This window comes from Amblyomma maculatum, chromosome 1, assembly GCF_055883805.1.
Source record: "Amblyomma maculatum isolate TAMU_Amacu chromosome 1, ASM5588380v1, whole genome shotgun sequence".
NCBI classification, from domain to species: Eukaryota; Metazoa; Arthropoda; class Arachnida; order Ixodida; family Ixodidae; genus Amblyomma; species Amblyomma maculatum.
The window spans coordinates 72,806,475-72,828,046 of NC_139344.1; the positions used below are offsets into that span (position 1 = coordinate 72,806,475).

General features: G+C 45.4%; 1 protein-coding gene across 2 annotated transcripts in view; it reads left to right on the forward strand.

Annotated features, from left to right (window-relative positions):
* The first annotated feature begins 5,692 nt into the window (after nucleotides 1–5,692).
* The window catches only part of LOC146202788 (uncharacterized), a 100,998-nt gene continuing 85,118 nt past the window's right edge, over nucleotides 5,693–21,572 (forward strand). The window contains exons 1-5 of one of the 2 annotated variants that reach the window (XM_084588335.1): nucleotides 5,693–5,898; nucleotides 6,000–6,011; nucleotides 10,189–10,273; nucleotides 13,416–13,561; nucleotides 20,433–20,600. In XM_084588335.1, the coding sequence (XP_084444461.1) occupies nucleotides 5,851–5,898; nucleotides 6,000–6,011; nucleotides 10,189–10,273; nucleotides 13,416–13,561; nucleotides 20,433–20,600 (459 nt within the window). In that variant the 5' untranslated portion in view covers nucleotides 5,693–5,850. The remainder of the gene's footprint in view (nucleotides 5,899–5,999; nucleotides 6,012–10,188; nucleotides 10,274–13,415; nucleotides 13,562–20,432; nucleotides 20,601–21,572) is intronic. The other variant, XM_084588336.1, reaches the window with a different exon arrangement.

The window sequence follows — 21,572 nt, forward strand, 5'->3', positions numbered from 1 at the left end:
ATCAAAAGAGAAAGCTGTATTTTTTCTCAGACTTTCCACATTTGATTAAGAATGTCAGAAACGGGTTTGTTGCAAAAGGATACCTCACACCAGCTGGACATGTTCACTGCGGCATCATACAAGCAGCTTTCGAAGTGGATCGGGAAAATGTGACCCTCAAGGTGATGCCAAGCATAACAAATGCACACATCAAGCCGAACAGCTTTGAAAAAATGAAAGTTGACATCGCTTTTCAGCTGTTTGGTGACCAAGTCATCAAAGGACTTTTCATTTACAAAGAACAAATTCAGTCTTCATATGGGATAGTGCAGCCGACAGTAGATTTCGTGCAAGATATGAACCGTCTGATTCGTATAATGACTTCGCGAACAAGCGAGAAGGCACTCAAGCCTAATAGTCCGAACGAACAATATATCAAAGGATTCTTAGAGTATCTGCAGGAATGGGAGCAGCATGCGAAACCAGCTGGCGGTGGCTTCCTTACGGAAAACACATCGGCAGGATTAAGAGTGACGATCAAGAGCACACTTGACTTGTTGTCGTTCCTGACGTCGGCTGTGGGGTTCAAATATCTGCTTACGTCCCGATTAAGCCAGGATAAAATTGAAAACCTTTTTGGGATAATTAGGCAGTCGTCGGGATGCAACGACCACCCCACCGTTTCACAGTTTCTCGTGACTGTGAATCTACTAGCGTTCTACAACCTGGCGAAACCGCCTAGAGGAGGAAATTGCACCCCAGAGGTGATCAAAGCACTGCTAAACCCAAATGAGCTGTGTGAAACAACGAGCAGTTTTCTCTCAGAGAAAATAGATGACCTACTTGACCACGGAAATCTCAGCGAAGCTCATGACGTTGTTGAAGTAATCGTGTCTAGCAGTGACCATGAATCATACACAGAAAAAAAAGCAATAGTGCTCTAATTTATTATACTACAGGCTATGTGGCAAGAAAGATGATTACCAGGAGCTGCTGTCCACGGTGTGCAGACTATCTTTGCGTCAGCAAAGCAGAAGCTGGTGCCGATGCTTCTTCATACTTTACTGCTCATTTTGATAATGAGGGCCTGGTGTACCCTAGCCAGAGCTTGTTAACTGCTGTAAAGGCCATGGAGGATGCCTTTACAACGTTTTTTAGTAAAAACGAACTCCATGAAGGAAGTTTAGTTGAATTCTTGACCCAGCTACAGCAGGTGTCTTTTCCTGAACTTGGCTGTCCAGAGCATGAAAAGGCAATTCTAACTGCAGTTGTAAAATTTTATGTTCTCTTAAGGTTTCGTTTTTTTGTCAAGGGGCTAAACAAAGAGAGGAAAGCTCGAAGGCAACGACAAAGGTTTCTTAAACAGCGCGCCGCTGCCAGTAAATGCTCCCCTTCATGCTCTGCATGCAACTGTCTGCGTCTTGTTATTGTAGCAATAAAAACAAGTGTTGTATGGTTCTTTCCTGCATTATTCACACACACACACACACACACACACACACACACACACACACACACACACACACACACACACACACACACACACACACACACACACACACACACACACACACACACACACACACACACACACACACACACACACACACACACACACACACATCCCGGCCTCGGCGGTAGCTTTTCGATGGAGGCGAAAAGCAAGGCGCCCGTGTGCTGTGCGATGTCAGTGCACGTTAAAGAACCCCAGGTGGTCGAAATTTCCGGAGTCCTCCACTACGGCGTCTCTCATAGCCTGAGTTGCTTTGGGACGTTAAACCCCACCAACCAACCAACACACACACACACACACACACACACACACACACACGCGCGCGCGCGCGCGCGCGCGCGCGCTATGACTAAACTGCACGTATTTGCTTGTCAGCAAATGTAGAGTACACATTGAGAACCACTAATTACAAATAAATCTATTTCTGATCTATTTCAGTTGAATTAGTGTGGGTAAAACACATGTACGCATATGATCCTTACATTTTGTTAGGAAAAAGCTACCAAAATGACAATACACCAATAAAAGCCTATGGTGCTACCATCGCCCGGGTACATATTCCGTTTTTACTTTGTGAGCACCGGGGATGTTCAAAACTCGCTTTGAAGTTGCACCGAAGCGGCGATGATTGAATATGCCGCAAAATTCTAGTCTAAGTTCAAAACAAACCTTTAAACTGGTAGTCAGCTGCCTCCAGTAGAACTGTGGTCGGTTACCAACTTGACGAAAGCAAAGAAATGCAGCGCGCGCCTAGACCTCTTGCCGGTGTTGCGAGAGCGCGGTAGGCTGCGGGCGTCGTGACAGGTACCCACCCAGTTTGCAGCGCCCCTGGCGGCGGCCGCCGGCATTCATCGCTGGCGGCGCCACCCAGGAGGCCGCGGTCGGCACACTAGCCAGTATATTCTAGGCACTATAGTTTCGGTATAGTGCCTAGAATATACTGGCTAGTGTGCCGAGGGCGCGCGCTGGCGTGTCCGCCGCGGTGATGCCTTCCCGCTACCACCGCGGGGCGGCGCTAGCAATAGCTAAGGTGCTATCGCTCCGCGTTCGCGGCCTCGGCAGCATAGGCGGCATATAGGTCCGGATAGCGCGCTGCGCTTTTCACTATGAAACCTGTCTCTCGACCGTTTAAGCGCACTTTGTGTCTAAAAACAGTCTTGGTGGAAGACATTCATACCGTCCTAGTACTGTGCGGAGAAAATTATACGCTCAAATAGCGCTCGAGGAAGCGTTTAACAAATACTGTCTGGTCCATGTCTGCTATATATCTGTTTTATTTATTCAGCTGAACCGGATAAGGTCTTAAGCAGAACACATATTGACTTCCTGATATCCAGCGAGAGAAGAAATTTGAGAAAACCACCTAAAGTTGACACGTTGGTTGCAATAGTTTGTTAGTCTTTGATTAAACGATCGAGTCCGGGCCGGATTCAATATATTGCTATGAAATATTCCGATGACGATTTTATTTGATCTAGAGCCACTCGATTGCGATCCACGCATCGCGATCGCGGATGTTGCGTATCGTATCTATCTTCCTTCTGAGTGAGCGCTCAGTCAGCTCATATCCAGGTGGTTGTCCCGAATTATGGCAACTATATTCTCAATCGCGATCTAACCCGGAACGGATCGACGACGACTGTTATTGTCCGTGTGACACAGGTATCAGAAAATGCCCTTAATATTTTACACTGTTCATTAATCCAACTTTGAATTTTATTTACTCTTCGGTCTTTTCTTATGGTCCATGGTATATCGCGATGCCGCAGTCAAGTGCTACGAACGTCAATACGGGCCTCATGCTTTCGGATAGTTTACGTCGACGTTTCTGCAATTCAGTCATGCTTATTGCTAAGGTGATATAGGTGATAGGTTAGTGACGTTTTATAGCGTCACATATATGCTACAGAAAAGAAGGGCGCTTTTTATGTTTTCAAAGATCGCATTCGACAATAAACACAAGCAGTCTGAATCTGTTCTTACTCTTTATTCATTTGTTTTATTAGGAAGTCACTTAATTGTTGCTTCATACATAAATGATTATTATGCGGTGCGCTTTTTTTTGTAACAGAAGGAAAGACAAGAAACAAAAGTGGTGATTGTGTCACTGATTCTTTTTTTTTTACAAAGTCTACAATATAGTAAAATTTGAGCAAAAAGTTGCAGCAACAATAAACAAGTAAAAATATAGAAATGAACCGCTAAAGGTTTTGGAGAAAGGCCGCACATATGACACCGCAATAATTTTAAAGTAGTCTGATACCAATTTTTGGTGGTATTTTTTTTTTTTTTCACTTGCTAATGATGCGCTAGATATTCCTGTAATTCTCCACGTGGTTTCTCGCTTACCACCGCTAAGTAATTTATAATTAATTTTACTTTCTTCACCAGTTTCGGCTTCGCGGTTTCAGCAGCCGAGCGGTTGTTGTACGGTCACAATTGTCTAGGTCACGCGCGGGATTTAAAAAAAAAAAAAAAAAAAAAAAAAGCTTTAACCACAGACTCACTTATTAGCTCCTCATTTTGCGCTTTCAATACAGCCACTTGTTCTGCGCTCCATGCCAGTTTTCTCTTAGCTCTTCTCAGAGCGCGAGAAATGTTGCAGCATTTATTTGGCTAGTTGCATGCTTTTTCCTTCTTTCTGCGCATCTTGTGTAAGCCTCCGCTGGTATTTGCATTAAGCGCAGCTAACCCTTTCAGAGTTGACGGTCAAGCGACACTTTTTCTGCAAAATATATTCCCATGAATGATATATGCTTCCTGAATCAGCTGGTTGCAGGCCACATTCGGAACAAAGACCCTCCATGTGCACTCTGCCTATATAGCTCTATCTTCAGCTTTAGATATTGTTGTATTGTACGCGCTTGTTTTTTTCTTTTCCGAGAGTATACACTGTAGTGTCCACAGAACTGCGTTCAGGCTTCCAAAAGTTATCACTTTTTCTATGTACAAAGTGACAAAGTTCTTTTTTTTTTTTTTTTTTTTTTTTTAAGGCTCGATAACGCGCGTAGGCTACAGATCCAGCAGGTGCTTCGGTTAATTTGGTCCAAGTTGCAGGTATGTAAACTGAGTCAAACGGATCCCGATGCTCAAAGCTGCACGTCTGCTGCTGCGGGCATGAGTTCTCGCTCGGCTCTTCTAGCTGCTGCCAGCTCCTTGGAAGCATTGTCAAACATCCTTGACGGTGCGTGCATGGCTGTCGTCTGCACCACTGGCATTACGGCACTGCGTTTTTTGTCGTTTAGCGGCCGGTTGGTCACAGAGGTTCCTCAACTTTCTTTTAGATGTCTTCTTAGGCAGAAGATAGTTCGGATAATGGTCGAATAGCATTGGCACGGTTTCAGGATTAATTCGAGGTCTATCTCTATAGCGAGCTCGTTGACGATGCCGTTTACTGTCACTTTGAACGTTCTCTTGATGTAGCTCTCCTCAAAATATTTTTCGCAGACAACACACGTTGAAGTCAACTTGCGGTACTGTCTTTTAATCAGCCGCTTCCACTACGCAAGCTGCGCAGGGTCCGATGGCACACCGAACATAGAAACCTAGTCCTGATTCGAGCGGTAGCCACTCCGACAAAGCGACACGAAACATGTCTTTTCCCTGCCCTGATGCTTTATTTTTAGCATCATTAGTCGTTGCAAATTTAATTATCTCATATGAATGCAAGAAACAGAACGACTAAAACAAAAGAACAGCGTAGACGCGTCCAAAGCGCTCGAACCCACTGATGGCTCGGCCAGCGCAGCTGCGGCAAATCAAGGGCGCGCCGGCGGCCGACGGCGTCGACGGCACCTTTACGATGAGCAGCGCCCCTGGCGGCCAAAGTTGGAAGGCATCGCCGGCGCGGACACCTCCTCCCATTGAGAGAGCCCTCCGCACGGCACACTAGCCAGTATATTCTAGGCACTATAGTTTCGGGGTAGCTCGGCCTTGGCTCGGCTGGAAACGCATGGAGGAAGAAAAAGTTTTTTCTTCCTCCATGTTGCTAGCCTTGCCATAACTGGGTTTCGATCTCAGAACCTTATGATGATTTTGTTTCTATTTTTATTTTCCGTCGTAGTAGTTTAAAACGAATGACTTTCAGATCAAGGACGTAGATAGTACATAGGAATATTTTCTAAAGTGCACAAGTTGAAAGCATTTCCATTGCTATCTAGCCACAATACCATTGCCTACGACTACTGGCTGTAGTCGACTGTAGTCAGTCGTGTTTTCCCAACAGCCGACAGCCGTTACCTCTTGCGTCCTATCGTATGTCACGATCAAAGCTCGTCGTGGCCTAGTCTAGTTCAATTTAGCCGTGGTCTTTATGTAATAATTTGACACCCCGCCTTTTGACACTTAGATGGACAAGCATGGACGGCTCCCAGGATCAGCATACTGAGAAAAGCCCAAGAGTATCGGTAAGTATATTACTGCGGCCTGCACTTGCATAATGTGCCTTTGCTTCACTTGTATTGCTTGCTAATGTTGGTAATGTCTCCTTTGTTTGCTTCTCTTGTAGGATGTCACTCATGTATGTATATCCTTGTTTGTTTCTACGTTTGTAAACTTGATTTTCGTGAAGCTTAGGTTCTGTAGTGAAGACGGATCGTGCAGTAAATAAGGTTGAGTACTGCTCGTAACGTGCCACCTGCGCCCCTCTTGTAGTCGCAGATGCCGCCGGTTTTCCCCCTGTCTGAAAAAAAAAAAAAAATGCATAGAAATTTGCAGCGCTTTTCTTTTTTTTTTTTTTGTGTGTATAGCCTTATTAAGGGATGCCGTTGTTTCTGTTTCCGAATGGTTTTCTTAGTGAGGGTGTTGTTGTTGCATGCGCCCATTGTGTTGTGAAACTGCTGGTTGGCCGCCTTCACAGCCTTGTTCGAGAAAAGGTTACTTTATTGCGTGTAACGCATAACTTGCACGTTCGTGTTAAATTGGTACTGATCTATAGTGCATGTTTAAGTTAACCTTTTCAGAAAACTTGCATATAACGTGACGCTTTTAGCTGCCCTGGTTTTCCAGGAGCTAGCAGTGGATCTAGTCAACTGGCAATTACTTTTCTTTTTTTTCCTAGTTGTCAATACGTCAGTAGTGATTAGTTTCCTATTATTTCTGTGCTCTTCCATCACACTTGTATGCAAAAGTATTCCAGTTTGAAAATTGTGGAAAATTTTTGCGTTGTTTCTGATTTTAACTAACTTTTTAGGAGCAGTTAACTTGCACGTTGTGCACACTTAGCGAAAGTAGCTGTGTCTAGTGTGCCTGGTTTGTTTGCTGGGAAGTGTGACTAGCCGCTGGAGCAGCCTGACAGGGCAAGAGCAACTGTTTGTTGCACCACCTTGTAATTGTGCCGTTTTACATGCTTGTTGCTTCATTGGCACTTGTGCCATAGATTTGAAATAGTTGTTTCTACTAGTGACCTGCCTTATCTCAAAATGCCATTGCCATTGCAGGCACTGTACTGCCAGTTTTCCAAGGATAGCTTAAAAATAGAACATAATAATTATTTCACATTCTTTATAGTGTTGTAAGGGCCTTGCTTTGTTAGCGTTCATTCTCTGACATGCTGGCTTTTGTGTGAAGTAGGTGTGTTCAGTGTTCCTAGTAATGCTGCTGTCTGAAGTCCATACAACTGCTGTCAAGTCATTCCCACTCCAGTGGCTTGTGGCACAGATTAAATGCCTCCTATGCTATTGGCCGGATTTATGGATGGCCGGATTTATGGAGGGCCGAAAAACATTTTTGCCCCCCCCCTCCCCCCCCCCCCAAAAAAAAATGGGGTTTGGTATGCTTTCACTGTGTAACCGCACCTCCGCCCCGCTCCCTTCCCTCTACCTATCCTATACATAAATGTGCCCCTGTGCTGTATGAGTTTAGTGGAAAGAATTATTTGTCTTGTTTACGTTTATTACCTACCATGCTGGTTGAGCAATATTGTTTTTCTTTCTTTTGTTGACATCAAGCTAATAAAGATTGAACTGCATGTGAGTGAAAAAGTGCGCAACGCGATGAGGCGTTGTGGCGAAAGCGATCATCATTCGATCTGTCGCCTGCTGGGGAAGATATATGCTCGTGACAGCTTGAACTGATGGCTACGCGAAACAGCGACTGCGCTTTGTGTTGCTGGCATAGTACACCGCAAAACTATTGGTAAATGCAACAACAGTCATAACAATTGCAAGAATTGAATTGCCTTGTGAAAACATGCAAAATAAAACAGATTTACAACACACCGTATTGAACTTGAAGCGTTTAGCATGTCTTAACTTGTACTCTACAAGTAGTCACATGACCTTTTTCTTTTTTTAAATTGGGATTCCTCGGCCATTCATCATTGTTCGTACAAAGCGAGAAATTTATGCGCCAATGCACAATCACAATGCAACATTGCAAAAAAGGAAAGAAAGGAAGAAAGCATGCGACATGAGCAGCAGTGACGCATGCTTCGCGTTCATGCTATTGGCTGATCGCGCGTGCACTTCCAGGCGAACAAGCGAAATTTTCTGTTTTGGCAGATCCAAGCGACGAGCCAAGGGACGCATGCATTTCTGTTAGCGCGAAGGCTTTGCATGACGCGTGCCACATTGAATTTGCGTGAATTTTCGTGTACATGTAGCTCAGCTTTAAATGTCTGCATTTATTGGCAAATCATTCTTGAATTTCGATAAATTTTGATGAAATACCTTCTCTCACATCCCTCATGGTTTGAATCCTCGACATCAAAATGGCGCACAGTGTTGGTGCGACAGATGTGTGAGGTCATGTTCAAATAGTGTCATGAAAATATTAAGTTTTATAGATAAAAGCTCTCAGTTGTGATACTTTATAATTGGGCTTAAAGATTGGGCCTGAAAGTCTGATATATTTGTATTCGGGCTTTTTATTGATGGAGTGACACTGTTGCATCTCTGCAAAATTGAGATCTGGGACAGAGATTTAGTCTGACAGCTTTCTTTTTTCTCTCAGGCGCTGAATAGATGGCAAACAGGCAGATATCTGCCAGAGATACTGCATGTTACAGTTGTGCCTCACTCATTGAAAGCCTTAATAATTGTGTGGCTCAGATTTATTGAAAGCATGATAACTAAAAATTTCTTGTTTGGCTCTAGTGAAGCATGAGCATAACTGCTGTTCTTTTGCCTGTATGAGTAAATGAAAAAGTGTTCACACACCCAAGTTTGGGTGCAGGTATACATGTACTGTCAGCAGCAGTAGTTTGCAGGATCTCTAATGCGTGGCGGATGACGAAAAGCTGCATTGCAGCACCATCTGCTGCGATTGTGCCCTATGACGGGGCTAATGGAAATTGTGTCTGAAGCGCGCTTTGCGCATGCCTGTCCTTTCTTCGCTTTCAAGCATTTCTCTTCGCTTGCTTCCCCATAATATGCGTATCAGACTCACGGAAGCAGCTGAGGCGTTGTGACAGTGACATTCTCCGCCAGAACGTAGCACACCCGCACAAATGATTCTCCGGAGCACTGTTCACCATTGCAGCCACCGAAGCAGACGAGCAACTATGGTGATACAGCGATTCAGGAGTAGGCGTGTGCAAAGAGTGCTTCAGATGTGATTTCCATTAGCCTCGTAATCAGGCGCAATGGTGTAGCAGTGCAATTTTCCGCCGCTCCGCCATGCGCTGGAGATCTTGCAAACTTTTGTTCTTGACAGTACCTACCTGCCAATCCTCCTGGTTTGCCTGGAAGACTCCCTATTTTTGACTGAACTTTCCAGTTGTACGACCACTGTCCTATATCTCCATTTTAGTTCCCTCTGCCCATGCAGGGATAGTTTTTGTGACACCAGCACCGTGTGATCTGTAGCTGCATCATAATCGCCAGCACCACCATCATTGGCTAGCTGATCAAAGACAAATCAAGCCCAAACCAAAGTAGCTGCATTTCGTCTTTGCTTTTGCGTGCATGTTTACGTTTAGCTGAGCAGCTAATTTGTGGTGCGCAGTGTATATTTATAATTCTCGTGCGTGTGCAGCACTATCAAAGCCCTAGAAATATTTGAAGATTGTTTTGCAATCTCATACTTCTGAATTTCCTTGCTTCATGAGGTCGAGAAAAGGCAAACAATTTGCACAATGTGCAGATGCGACGTCAACACGTTTGCTCGTCACTGTGCAACAACCCTCATGCATCTGCCGCTGAAGGGCCATCAGTCTGAACCATGTTTTGAGCAAAGCTACTCTGACAGGTTTTCGAATCAAGCAAATTCTGCTACTGCAAGGACCCCTCTCAGGGGCTCATTGGACATTGGCTGAAAGTTTGAGCGAACCCTTTCTCCCCCTCCCCACTCCCCTCTTTCATTTGAAAAAACTAAGTTCTCCCTGCTTTGTTCTTGCTATTTTGGCAGGTGTGCATGAAATCTTAATTTCATAGGTGGGTAATCAGGGTAGTATGTTGGAATCCTGAAAGTTGCTTTGGGCAACTGAGGAAAGGTGCTCTTTTATGGTAGTGAAGGACCTAAAAAGACACCGGATTTTAATTTTAAAAGCAAATGAAAGCACTAAAGCACTAATCTTTGCAGAACTGCAATTTTCTGTCTGAACACTACTGTTCGTTGCAAAGTGTTTCTGTTGGAATACTGTTGCATGAATACATAACAATGTATAATTGTGTACTGTTTGCATGCTTTTTCCTACTATTGTGGCTAACCTTTATCAGTATACATGGCTGGTTGACAAATTTTTGGTCCATGCGTAGGTGGATGATGCCTCTCGGGAAGACCTGATCAGACAGGTCAAGCGCCAACTTGTACTTCTTCAGAAAGCGAAAGCAAAGTGTGATGGTGAGGGCTTGTGTTTTTACCTTTGCTCTTCTTTCAGCTGAAATTTCTACATAAGAGATTTAAGTATGTTTTTCTGCAGGCTAGCAGGAAATATAGCTGCTATAACTATATGAACAGATTTATTTCTCTTGGTAAATCCTGTTGTCTCTACTGTAGTGTGCTGTGATTGAGAGACTTGCATTCGTTTGCAGATCTGTGGAGCGGTGTCCATTTGTTCCTGAGAGTGGGCACCCTTGAGAATGTGCCATTAATGTTCACCCTATTTAGCCACCTGGCCTTGTTTAGGATGGGAGCAGGGCGGGGGAATGTTCATTTTGAGTGTGGTTTAATATACATTCAGATTTGTGCACTTTTTAATCAGCAAAAATTTTTGTTGCTTCTTTTTCCCAGAGTAGCATAAAAGTCTCGTAGTTCTTAAATGCTAGAAAGAGCGTGTGCGAAAGAGAGCCTAAACTTTGATCAAATAGCATTTCATCTCGTGTTAATATGAAGCTGCGGTTCACATTGATCTGGTGCTAGAGGTTTGTATTTATTTGTGCTTGGTTTAATTTACGGTGTTTGTTTTAGATTCTGCTTCCTCATGAAAGCGAAAAGCACTAATGTCTGCATTTTGAGTTGGACACAATGTAACTTTAATACAAAAAAATTAAAGGGGCGCTTAAGTCACCATATCGGGAAGCTGAAACACCTTTTTGAGAATTCAATGAGATACTTGCATTGGGATGAATGAAACTTCTAGGTCAGTTAAGTTACCTTGTAGTTTTGCACTGCCATTTAGAAACGTGGCGTAATTGACTATCAAAGTATCAACACCAAGTTTTTTTAGCGGTTTTATGTTTTTGTAGTGATGTGTAAGACATTGCTATACACAGACCATCACCATCTGTCTCTGGCCACTGAATAATTTATTATTTAATTCTTTTTAATAGCCAAGAGAGGTCTGTGACATCGAAGTTATGTGTAAGTCACGTGAGGGATAAAAAATGATATTGCTTTGTCATATTTTCATTCACTACAGCGCTAAGGTTGGCCTACATCAACAATGCGAATCACATTGAGTGAAGTAGCAGCAATTATATTTCAGTTGTTTTATTCCTTACATGACCTATACTTAACATTGTTGTCATAGCCACCAGTCAGCTGTTGAAATCAACACAACTTATTGGTTAGGATGCTTGACTACTAAACCCAAAGGTGTGGGATCAACTTTAAGCTTCCACGGCTGCTTTTCATTGTAGGCAAAAGGCAAGCAGTCCATATTTTGTCACTGCACTGCAGAGAAGCTTGAATGATGAAATAGCTTTATTCAGCAATTCTGTCATCATTTTAAATGCTAGTGCAAAAAGAGTTGTCATGGTTTCCCTGCAGCTTTCACACATATGACCTATGCATTTCTTTGGATTCTGAAGCCTCTTCTATTGCCTGTGAAAAGTGGAATGTGACAGCATTGGAAGCAACATAGTTACTACAATTTTGTCATTGTAGCCATACTTGCTTATTGCTTTCTTAAACTGATTTTTTTCTTTGATCTTTCCAGCACTTATAGTAGGCTCTGTATCCAACACAATGATTTTAGGTTTTTTCCTACCATGGTAGATACAGGTAACATCAATTCTGGCCCCATTGCACCCCGATGCATGGAGCTACCTTCAGTCGGATACAACTCAAGAAAAAAGCGGCAGATGTCCCACGTTCAACCAGTGGCATTGACTGAGATGCCGTGGTTAATCTGATTAAGCCTCGGTAACCCCTTTCACCTGCCACACCCTGCATTGTCACGTGTAGGTGTCTTTGAGGGGCCTGCCTTTTTCTTGAGTTGTATCAGTCACATATGCAAACAGCCACTGCACTTGGCCATGTCACCTGATCAGTGCATCTGCCTTTGCCTTGTCACATTTTTTCATGATGTTACCCCAGTGACCACTCAGCCATGTCAACTGTCGTGTGCCACATACCCTTTAGACCAGTCGGGGAATTTGTGGTTATTACTGGGTTTTTCTGCCCATGTAGTCTCTGGTGCTGTGACATTAAAAACCATTCATCAAGTGGGCTTATAATCAAGAGGTCCAAGTTCTATTCTGCATACTCTCAGGTTGCAGTGTTCATTTCAGTGTAGTATGGCTTCACATCGGGAAGACGTGAAGGTATTCCATCATGGGTAGTGTAGATGGACTTCCTCATAAGCATATACTACTTGTGGTTGAATCGCATCCTTATTTTGCATAAGGTGGTATTGGAGGCGCTACATGACTGGGATAAAATTGAGAAATACCGAGGACAAAGCTCCTCTGTCATGTTCCCTCTTTAAGCACAGTGAGATGTTTCATCGACTGACCCCCAAATGTACGAAAATTTCCCTTAATGGCTCATTGTTGTTGTCAGCAAAAGTGTCACGCTTTTGCGGCGGCTCTGATACTTATAAACTAATAAACCTTGTCTTTCACCGGGGAATCAAACCTGCATCTCCTGGATCCCCAGCCCAGCGCTTTACCACTGCGCCATGCCCCGGATCGTGAAACGCTCTTCATAATTCCCCTTGTCTACAGTGAAAATGATACCGAGATTCCGCGAGTGACAGATACTGCGCCTTTTCTTTCCTGTAGACGAATTATAGAATGCCGGTGAATTTTAATGCATTCGATGAAATGCTGGTTGTGTTCAAAAGGGGTGCGCGATGTACCGTCACGACAGGTCACGATGTCAGAAGGCGATTAATGCATATACGAAGCTGACCCCACCGGGCATCCGATCCAGGTGTCCATGCGCCCTTTCATTTGCTGCTTCCTTGAACGCCGCACCACACAGCAAACAGAAGCAGACCCAGATGTCTAGGAGGCGTTAGTACAGCAGGCATCAGCGGTGTTTGAAATTGACTTACAGGATAGAATTGGCGCAGTATCTGTCACAATTCTCCGCGTACACATGTGCCATGCCATAAAGGAGGGGAGGAATGAAACAGTAGTCACCCTCTTTACTCGAAGCATCATTCACGGCTACATTCGCAACAAATGTGCAGCAGAATACGGCACTCAGGTTTTCGCCTTTCACCACTTTAGTCGCCAGAGTGTCTTAATTTTTTAAGGAGTACTTTATTAGCAGAGTGAAGACCTCTAAAGCAAAGTTGAACTGTTTTGTGCCTCAGATCTTGGCAATAAGTGTCTGGAGAAGGACAGGGCCATTGATGAGTTGCGGAGCCAGTGCAGAAGATCGGAGGAGGAGCATGTGGAGTTAGAGAAGCTTCGCTTGGCATACCACAGGCTGCAGGAGTCACAGGAGAAACAGAGTCATGTGAGTATATACATGCCCCCTGTACCGAAATTTTGTCAACGTCCTTGTGGAATATACATATGAGATTGTCATCACTGAGCTAACGCTGTTTAGTGTAGTGCAGTGAAGCTTTATTTAAGTAGGGACGAGGGTCTTGAAAGCAGAACAAAAATTGGCAAAAAATGTGTGACGATCCTTCCCATGTGTCCCCGCCAGAGCGTCTTCTCTACGGCAGCCGAACCGGTCTGCGTGGGGGAAGAAGCAGGAAAGGAAAGTGTGAATAAATGCTCTCTCCGCGTACAGCGAGGAGGGCCAGTTTGTCTCCCGCTAGCAATATGTACAGTCTCCTTTCTGGGTGCCTCATCCCGCGCCCTTCTCAGGGCACGTTGGTGACCCGGGCATAGACGTCTTCGGGCTCGGCCCCTAGCAACCCTATAACAATTCTGGCAACGAGGTAAAACTTAAGGCATTGCATTACAATTTCTGCAACCATGCCTACCTACGGAGTATTGGAGCCGTTTCACGGGGAAGGAGCAGCCTGGACCGAGTACCTGGAGCGTGTGAAGCTGTTTTTCGACGCCAACAGCGTTCCCGGGGAAAAGCAAAGGTCTGTGTTCTTGACGTGCTGCGGACCCAACACATACTCCTTGCTGCGGAGCCTAGTGACGCCCAAGACGCCCGACCAAGTCTCCATCGACGAGATATTCAGCGCACTCTCCAGCCACTTCATTCCAAAGCCTTCCGTGGTGGTGTGCCGCTTCAAGTTCAACAGTCGCAAATGCCAGCCATGGTAGTCCGTCAACGACTACATGGCATCGCTGAAAAAGCTGTCGGTGAACTGTGAGTACGGCACCTTCCTTTTTGACATGCTGCGGGACAAACTCGTTTGCGCCATTAACGACGCGCCAGTGCAGCGGCGCCTGCTTGAAGAGCCAAACCTGACGTTCGAGTCAGCAGTACAAATCCTTGTTGCAATGGAGACTGCCAAAACTGACTCAAGCATGTTGATGCAAGCATCGGAGAGGGCTGAAGCTCAACCAGTTCACAGTGCAATGCGAGCTCAGATGAAACGGACAGTAAGCTGTTATCGCTGTGGAGAGCCGCACTATGCGACAGCATGCCAAATCCAGGTGCAACGCTTGCAGCAAGATAGGGCATTTAGCAAGAGTATGCCGCTCTACGAAAACTAAAGACACGACGCCGAAGAACATGTCGCATAAGTACGGCAAGCAAAGGCAACAAAAGCAGCCCGTGCATAGTCTTGAAAGCAATGAGAATGTTTCTGTCCCCAAGCCGCAGGTCTACGAGACGTGGCAAATGAACGGCGAGCAACCAATTCCACCCTTCATTGCAGTTTTACAAGTTGCAAGCAGGTCTCTCCGAATGGAGCTGGACACGGGGGCCAGCGTTTCCGTAATGGGTGAAGCTGCATTCCAGGAGCGATTTCCCGATCTCCCAGTAGAGCCTTCAGATGTGATACTGAAAAGCTACTGCGGAAGACTTACACCTGTTAGGGGCAAGGTCATCGTGCCAGTCCTATTCGGACGGAGAGAGGCTACATTGCCATTGTTTATAGCTCCTGATCACTGTCCGACCCTTGTCGGGAGAAACTGGATCAGCGCGCTACGACTTGACTTAAATGACGTCAGAGCTGTGGAATCCCTTACAAATATTGATAAGCTCCTCGCTCGATACAAAGATGTATTTTCAGAGGGACTTGGAACAATGAAAGGCGTGAAAGCGAAAATTGTTGTCAATGCAGATGCAGTCCCCAAGTTTTTCAAGCCGCGAACAATTCCTTTCGCGCTTCAAGATAAAGTCGCAGAAGAGCTGCATAGAATGCAACGAGAGGGAGTCATTACGCCCGTCAGGACGTCAGATGGGGCAGCCCCTATTGTTCCTGTGCTCAAGCAAGACGGCCGTGTGCGCATATGTGGCGATTTCAAAGTAACAATCAATTCTGCAACAGTGCTGGAAAAGTACCCCGTGCGGAGAGTCGAAGACCTGTGGGCGAAGCCTTCAGGAGGCCAACAGTTCACAAGACTAGATTTGAAAGATGCTTACCAGCAGGTAGAGCTTGATATCGACTCTCAGAGGCTTGTGACAATCAACACACCTCAAGGCCTTTTTCAATACACTAGACTGCCTTTCGGAGTAGCTTAGCACCAGCTATTTTCTAGAGAGAAATGGAAAATTTGCTACAAGGCATGCGGCACGTCACTATGTACTTTGACGATATCTTAGTAACAGGTCTAGACAAGGCAGATCACTTAAAGAACGTTGCCAGTGTGCTACAGCGCCTACAAGAAGCAGGTCTCAAGCTCAAGCTTGCAAAGTGTTCAATCTTAGCTCAAGAAGCTGAGTATCTTGGCCATGTCATAAATGCAAATGGACTAAGGCCGACACCAAAGAAAATAGAAGCTGTCGTTAATGCTCCGAGTCCGAAGGACATCAAGCAACTTCAAAGCTACCTCGGACTCATTAATTTTTACAGGCGTTTTCTGCCTAACCTCTCGACAGTGCTTCACCCTTTGAACCCCCTGCTTAAAAAAGAAACTGCATGGAAGTGGACAAGCTTAGAGGAACAAGCATTCAGAAAAAGTAAACAACTATTGACCTCTGCGCATGTACTACAACACTTTGATTCCTGAAGACAAATTGTTCTCAGTTGCGACGCCTCACCGTATGGAATTAGAGCAGTCCTCGCACATCGAGATGAAACTGGGGAACATCCTATTGCATTTGCATCGAGAAGCCTTCTTCCAGCAGAGAAGAATTATAGTCAACTGGACAAAGAAGCCCTTGCCATGATTTTCGGTGTCACAAAATTCCATCAGTACTTATGGGGTCAAGATTTCGAAGTGATAACGGATCACAAGCCTCTTCTGGGACTCCTTGGAAAAGACAAGCCTATTCCTGATAGATCATCATCCAGAATGATACGCTGGGCAATTACTTTGTCAGCGTACAAGTACAAGCTTGTGTACCGCCCTGGCATCTGCATCAGCAACGCCGACGCGCTGAGCCGTTTACCGCTTCCTACGGAGCCCGGCGCAGTGCCCAAGCCTGCTGAGATTTTGATGCTTGAAAATGCGTATCCACGACCTCTTTCGCCATCCGCCATTGCCAAAGCCACAGATTGTGATCCTGTGTTATCAAATTTACGTCTTGCGCTACTTACTGGGGATGAGTTGCCGAAAGGAAGTGACTGGGCAATATTTCAGAAGAACCGCACAGAGTTTAGCGTTCACGAAAACTGCATTCTAAGAGGAACACGCGTCGTCGTTCCCAAGCAACTACAAACAGAAGTTCTTGACCTACTTCATGAAACCCACCCAGGCGTGGAGAAAATGAAAGCAGTTGCAAGAAGCCATGTCTGGTGGGATGGACTCGACAGCAGCATCACAAAGAAGGTGCAACTCTGCAAAACCTGTCAAGAACATCAGAGAATGGGACGGAAAGCACAGTCGAATCCTTGGCCATTTCCGAAGAAACCATGGTTGAGACTGCATGTGGATTTTGGTGGTCCATTTCAAGGCCACTACTTCTTCGAAAAATGTTAGGGGTAACATTAAGAGATAGAAAGCGTGCAGAGTGGGTCAGAGAAATAACTCAAGTTACTGACATTCTAGTGGAAATTAAGAAGAAGAAATGGACATGGGCAGGACATGTAGTGCGAAGAGAGGATAACCGATGGTCGCTGAGGGTAACAAACTGGATTCCAAGGGAAGGAAAGCGTAGCAGGGGGCGGCAGAAAGTTAGGTGGGCGAATGAGATTAAGAAGTTCGCAGGGGTCAAGTGATGCAGCTAGCACAGAACCGGGTTAAGTGGAGAAATATGGGAGAGGCCTTCGCCCTGCAGTGGGTATAATCAGGCTGATGATGACTTCTTCGTCTTAGTCGATGCCTACTCTAAATGGGTAGAGGTGGTTCCGGTTCGTACGCCTTCAGCGGACGCCACGATCTGATGCCTGAGAAACACATTTGCAACTCGTGTACTTCCAGACATCATTGTCTCTGACAACGGCACCGCATTCACCAGCTAGAATTGCGCTGACTTCTTAAGCAAGAACGGCATTCGACGTATCCTGATCCCACCATACCATCCAGTGTCCAACGGCGCAGCAGAACGTGTTGTACAAACAATTAAGGGGAAATTGAAAAAAGCGGCTCCTGGAGACTTCCAATACAAACATTGACAGGATCCTACTTTCATACAGAACCACGCCACACGCGTTTACAGGATCCCCTCCTGCAGAGCTTCTTATGGGCAGGCAGCTGCAAACTCCCATTCAACGAGTGCATCCCGACATGAGAGCAGCATGGAATTCAAGAAGTTAGAGCAAAAGGTGCGCTCCGACAGAAACGCATGCAGAAGCACTTTGCCTCCAGCAGGAGAGCGAGTCTTTGTTCGGAACTTCCGACCAGGCCCATCTTGGTTTTCCGGTACCGTCAATTGTCCCACAAGTTCTTCGTCTATTCAGGTAGAGCTTGAAGACAGAACGCTGTGGAATAGACACGCGTACCATGTGCGACCGCAAACGACGCCTGCCATTACCTACGACGACAAGGATCATTTATCGGCATCAGCCGCAACAGCGGTCAACAAGCCGCCGCCCCCGTCTTCCCCGTATCCCTGCTTGAGTACCGATCCGCCGACAAAAGCGTCGGTGCGCTTTCAAAGGTCAAGTGGCATCCCCTCGGAACACCAGCTTCGATGATCTTCGCGGGTTCGGAAGCCTGCGGAGTACTACGGACTTTAGAAGACAAGACGTGTGCTTGTGCTGTGCTGCAGTCTTCATAAGAGAGGGAGGAGTGTGACGATCCCTCCCATGTGTCCCCGCCAGAGCGTCTTCTCTACGGCAGCCGAACCAGTCTGCGTGGGGGAAGAAGCGGGAAGGGAAAGTGTGAATAAACGCTCTCCCCGCGTACAGCGAGGAGGGCCAGTTTGTCTCCCGCTAGCAATGTGTACAGTCTCCTTTCTGGGCGCCTCATCCCGCGCCCTTCTCGGCACGTTGGTGACCCGGGCATAGACGTCTTCGGGCTCGGCCCCTAACAACCCCGTAACAAAATGAATTTTTAGAGAACGGTATTTATTTGAATTTACGACTTTCATTCTCGATTCTACCAAGTTTCCCATCTCTACTGTCAATATTTTAGCCGTAATATCAATTTATAACATGCCTTGTGGCTACTTTTAAGCCAGTGTTTATGCTAAAGCAGCAAGTTTTCAAAAAAGTACAGCTCCGGCACTGCGGCTGCGCTCAAGGCCATCGTGGTATCATTTGAGAAGGCATTGTTTTTTCACGTTCAAATTGTGCTTGCCAATGTCCCGTTCTGATGACTGGTTCAGTAATGAAACATCAAAGAAAAAAGGTTCCAATGCCTGTTCCTATTCACTATCAGTGCATGTGACACAATAGGCGCACATGATTGACTGAGCCCATCCCCCATCGTCTGCTTCACATTTCGCAGCCGTACTGCGATACCATTTCGTCAAGTGCTGTCAGCCTTGGACAGGCTTCTGCGATGCTGATGCTGCGGTGAAAGTTTGCTTCAAGGCAGCGGTATGGCAGAAAATAAAAAGAAATCGATTGTGAATATGAGGAAAAGGGTGCCAGTGCTGCAAGATGGGGAAGATGAGCAAATTTCGGCGTCGCGAAACAGTCGGCGAACCTACGACACAAGTAGGCCTAGTGGGCCCGTCAATTGATATTGCTCCAAACATACATAGGCCGTATCCGTCTCAGTATGAAGATGCTGACTCCTTCCAAAGAAGAGTGGCTTGCTTGGATGCACTAAATAGCCTTTTTGATGAGACAAAGTGTAAAGCATGCGTTGGAAGTATGATAATTGGCTGAGATGATCGAGCTCTTCCTTTCGTAGGATGCGGGATTGAATCGGAGCCTCTGTGGCCGCTTTTCAATGGAGGCGAAAAGCAAGGCGCCCATGTCCTGTGCAATGTAAATGCACGGTAAAGAACCCCAGGTGGTTGAAATTACTATGGCGCCCGACACTAGCCAGAGTCGCTTTGGGATGTTAAAGTCCGTAAACCAACCAAAGTTACTGTGATGCAAACAACTTTTGCAAGTTTTTCAGGCCCATTCAATTATCCAAACGTTTGATTAAGTCAAAATTTTTTCCTTGTCCATTGCTGTATTAGTTTACTGTATCAAACTGCCTTAGACGTCCTTGTTCCCCATCATGAGTATACGCAAAAAAAAAAAAAAAAAAAAATGGAACTTTCATTGTTTGGAGTACTCAGTGGAGCAAGGTTAGTTACAGTCGTTACAGGAAATCTTAACAGCGTTGCCCCAGCTGTGTTGCAGTATGAGCGGAAGAGCAGGCAGCAGCTGCGCTTCACTGCCATCATCACCGTCCGAGCGCACTCAGTAATGATATGTCTGAAATTATTGTTCATTGCTTTGGGCTAATGTCGTCATCCTTGGTCAGAGTCAAATATTTATTCTGTAACGAAATCCTGAACTCTTCAGCCCTCCACCTCGCTACTAATTCGTTGGACTTTTTTCTTACTAATCTTTTACGTTCCCTCTTCTGATCAAGACTAATTCGAGACCTTACCATATTGTAGTCACTGCATCATACTTTCCCGATTACCTCTACATCCTGCATAATGGCGGTGTTAAAACACAGTATGAAGTCAATTTCATTTTTAGTCTCCCTGTTAGGGCTTTTCCATGTCCACTTCCGGTTCTTCCGTTTGCTGAAGAAGGTATCCATGATTCTGAAGTTATTGCGCTCTGCAAACTCAACTGTCTAATCAGGTTACTTCTTTGTGGCAAGAGCTCTGAATATGCGTAGACCGTACGTTTTGTGTTGTGTTTATTGTGTAGTATTGGTGTGACGTTTCGATGGTGTGCTGGCACGTGCAGATTTTAGAGGCGCATCTGGTGGCATCCACCGAGGACGTAGTAACATGGCGTCGTAAATATGAGGAATGCTTGGAGAAGCTGGAGTGCACGGAATCCAAGATGGCCGCATATACCCAGGGAACAGAATGCCTTCAGAAAGAGTTGCGGCGCCTGGAGGATGAAAACAAGGTGTGTATTGTGCTGCAGCTCAAAAGGCCTGCAGATATTTTTTGTTTCTTGCTTCACTGTATTAAGCTAACTTAGTTGAAAAGATTTGCTGGACATTTTGTTTACAAGGGTGTGTGCAAATGTTCATGAATTTTGAATAGCCATTGAATACCTTCCTATTTGGTTATTCGAATAAATGAAATCATGTATGTTCAGAATTATTCAAAACAATTTGACTGGGTTTTGTACTTTTCAGATATCTTGGTCAAGGTTTGAATAGCTCCTTCGGTAGCATTTTTATTCGATGACTGCATGAAAAGTGGGACCCACACCAATTGTTTGTACCATTCTGCAGTGATCAGTATGCGTAGGACACAGGGCTCAGAACTGCTGTGTGGCCGATCGGTGTGGCTGGGCTCATAGTGCTTGTACAGTCATGAGCAAAAGTGGTATACAACACTCAGCCGGTGGCGGAGCTCGCGAAAACTGCATGCGAACTTCATCTAGTAACAGCTGTCTGTGATCATAACGATAGTGACAGTGCCCCATTTTATCCACATCCATGCACCACTGTCGCTGTCTCTTGCGCTGTCGCTAAGTGGCATTTTTACGCAGTTTTCCCGAGCTCTGTCACTGGCTGAGTGTTGTATACCACTTTTGCTCACGACTGTACATGGCCTTTGAAACAAGCTGCCACAACACGGGGCTTAACCCTGCCTCCGTGCCCTATCTCGGAGGCAATGGCTCACGTGTAGCTGTTGCCAATCTCAATCTGTGTTCTGAAATGTAGCTCTTGTTTATTTTCTTTTGTCATCATTGGCAAAAAAAGATCATTTTTCTGTGCGTGTAATTTTACGCCCATATAAATAACATGCAGAATTTGTTTTGCAGCCCTTTTGAGGAGGCTAGAATTGAGTCTTAACAGCCATTATAGTGCCATGCTGTAGCACTGCCATTGGGAGTCCAACGTATGTTTTTGTTGTATGTTTATTG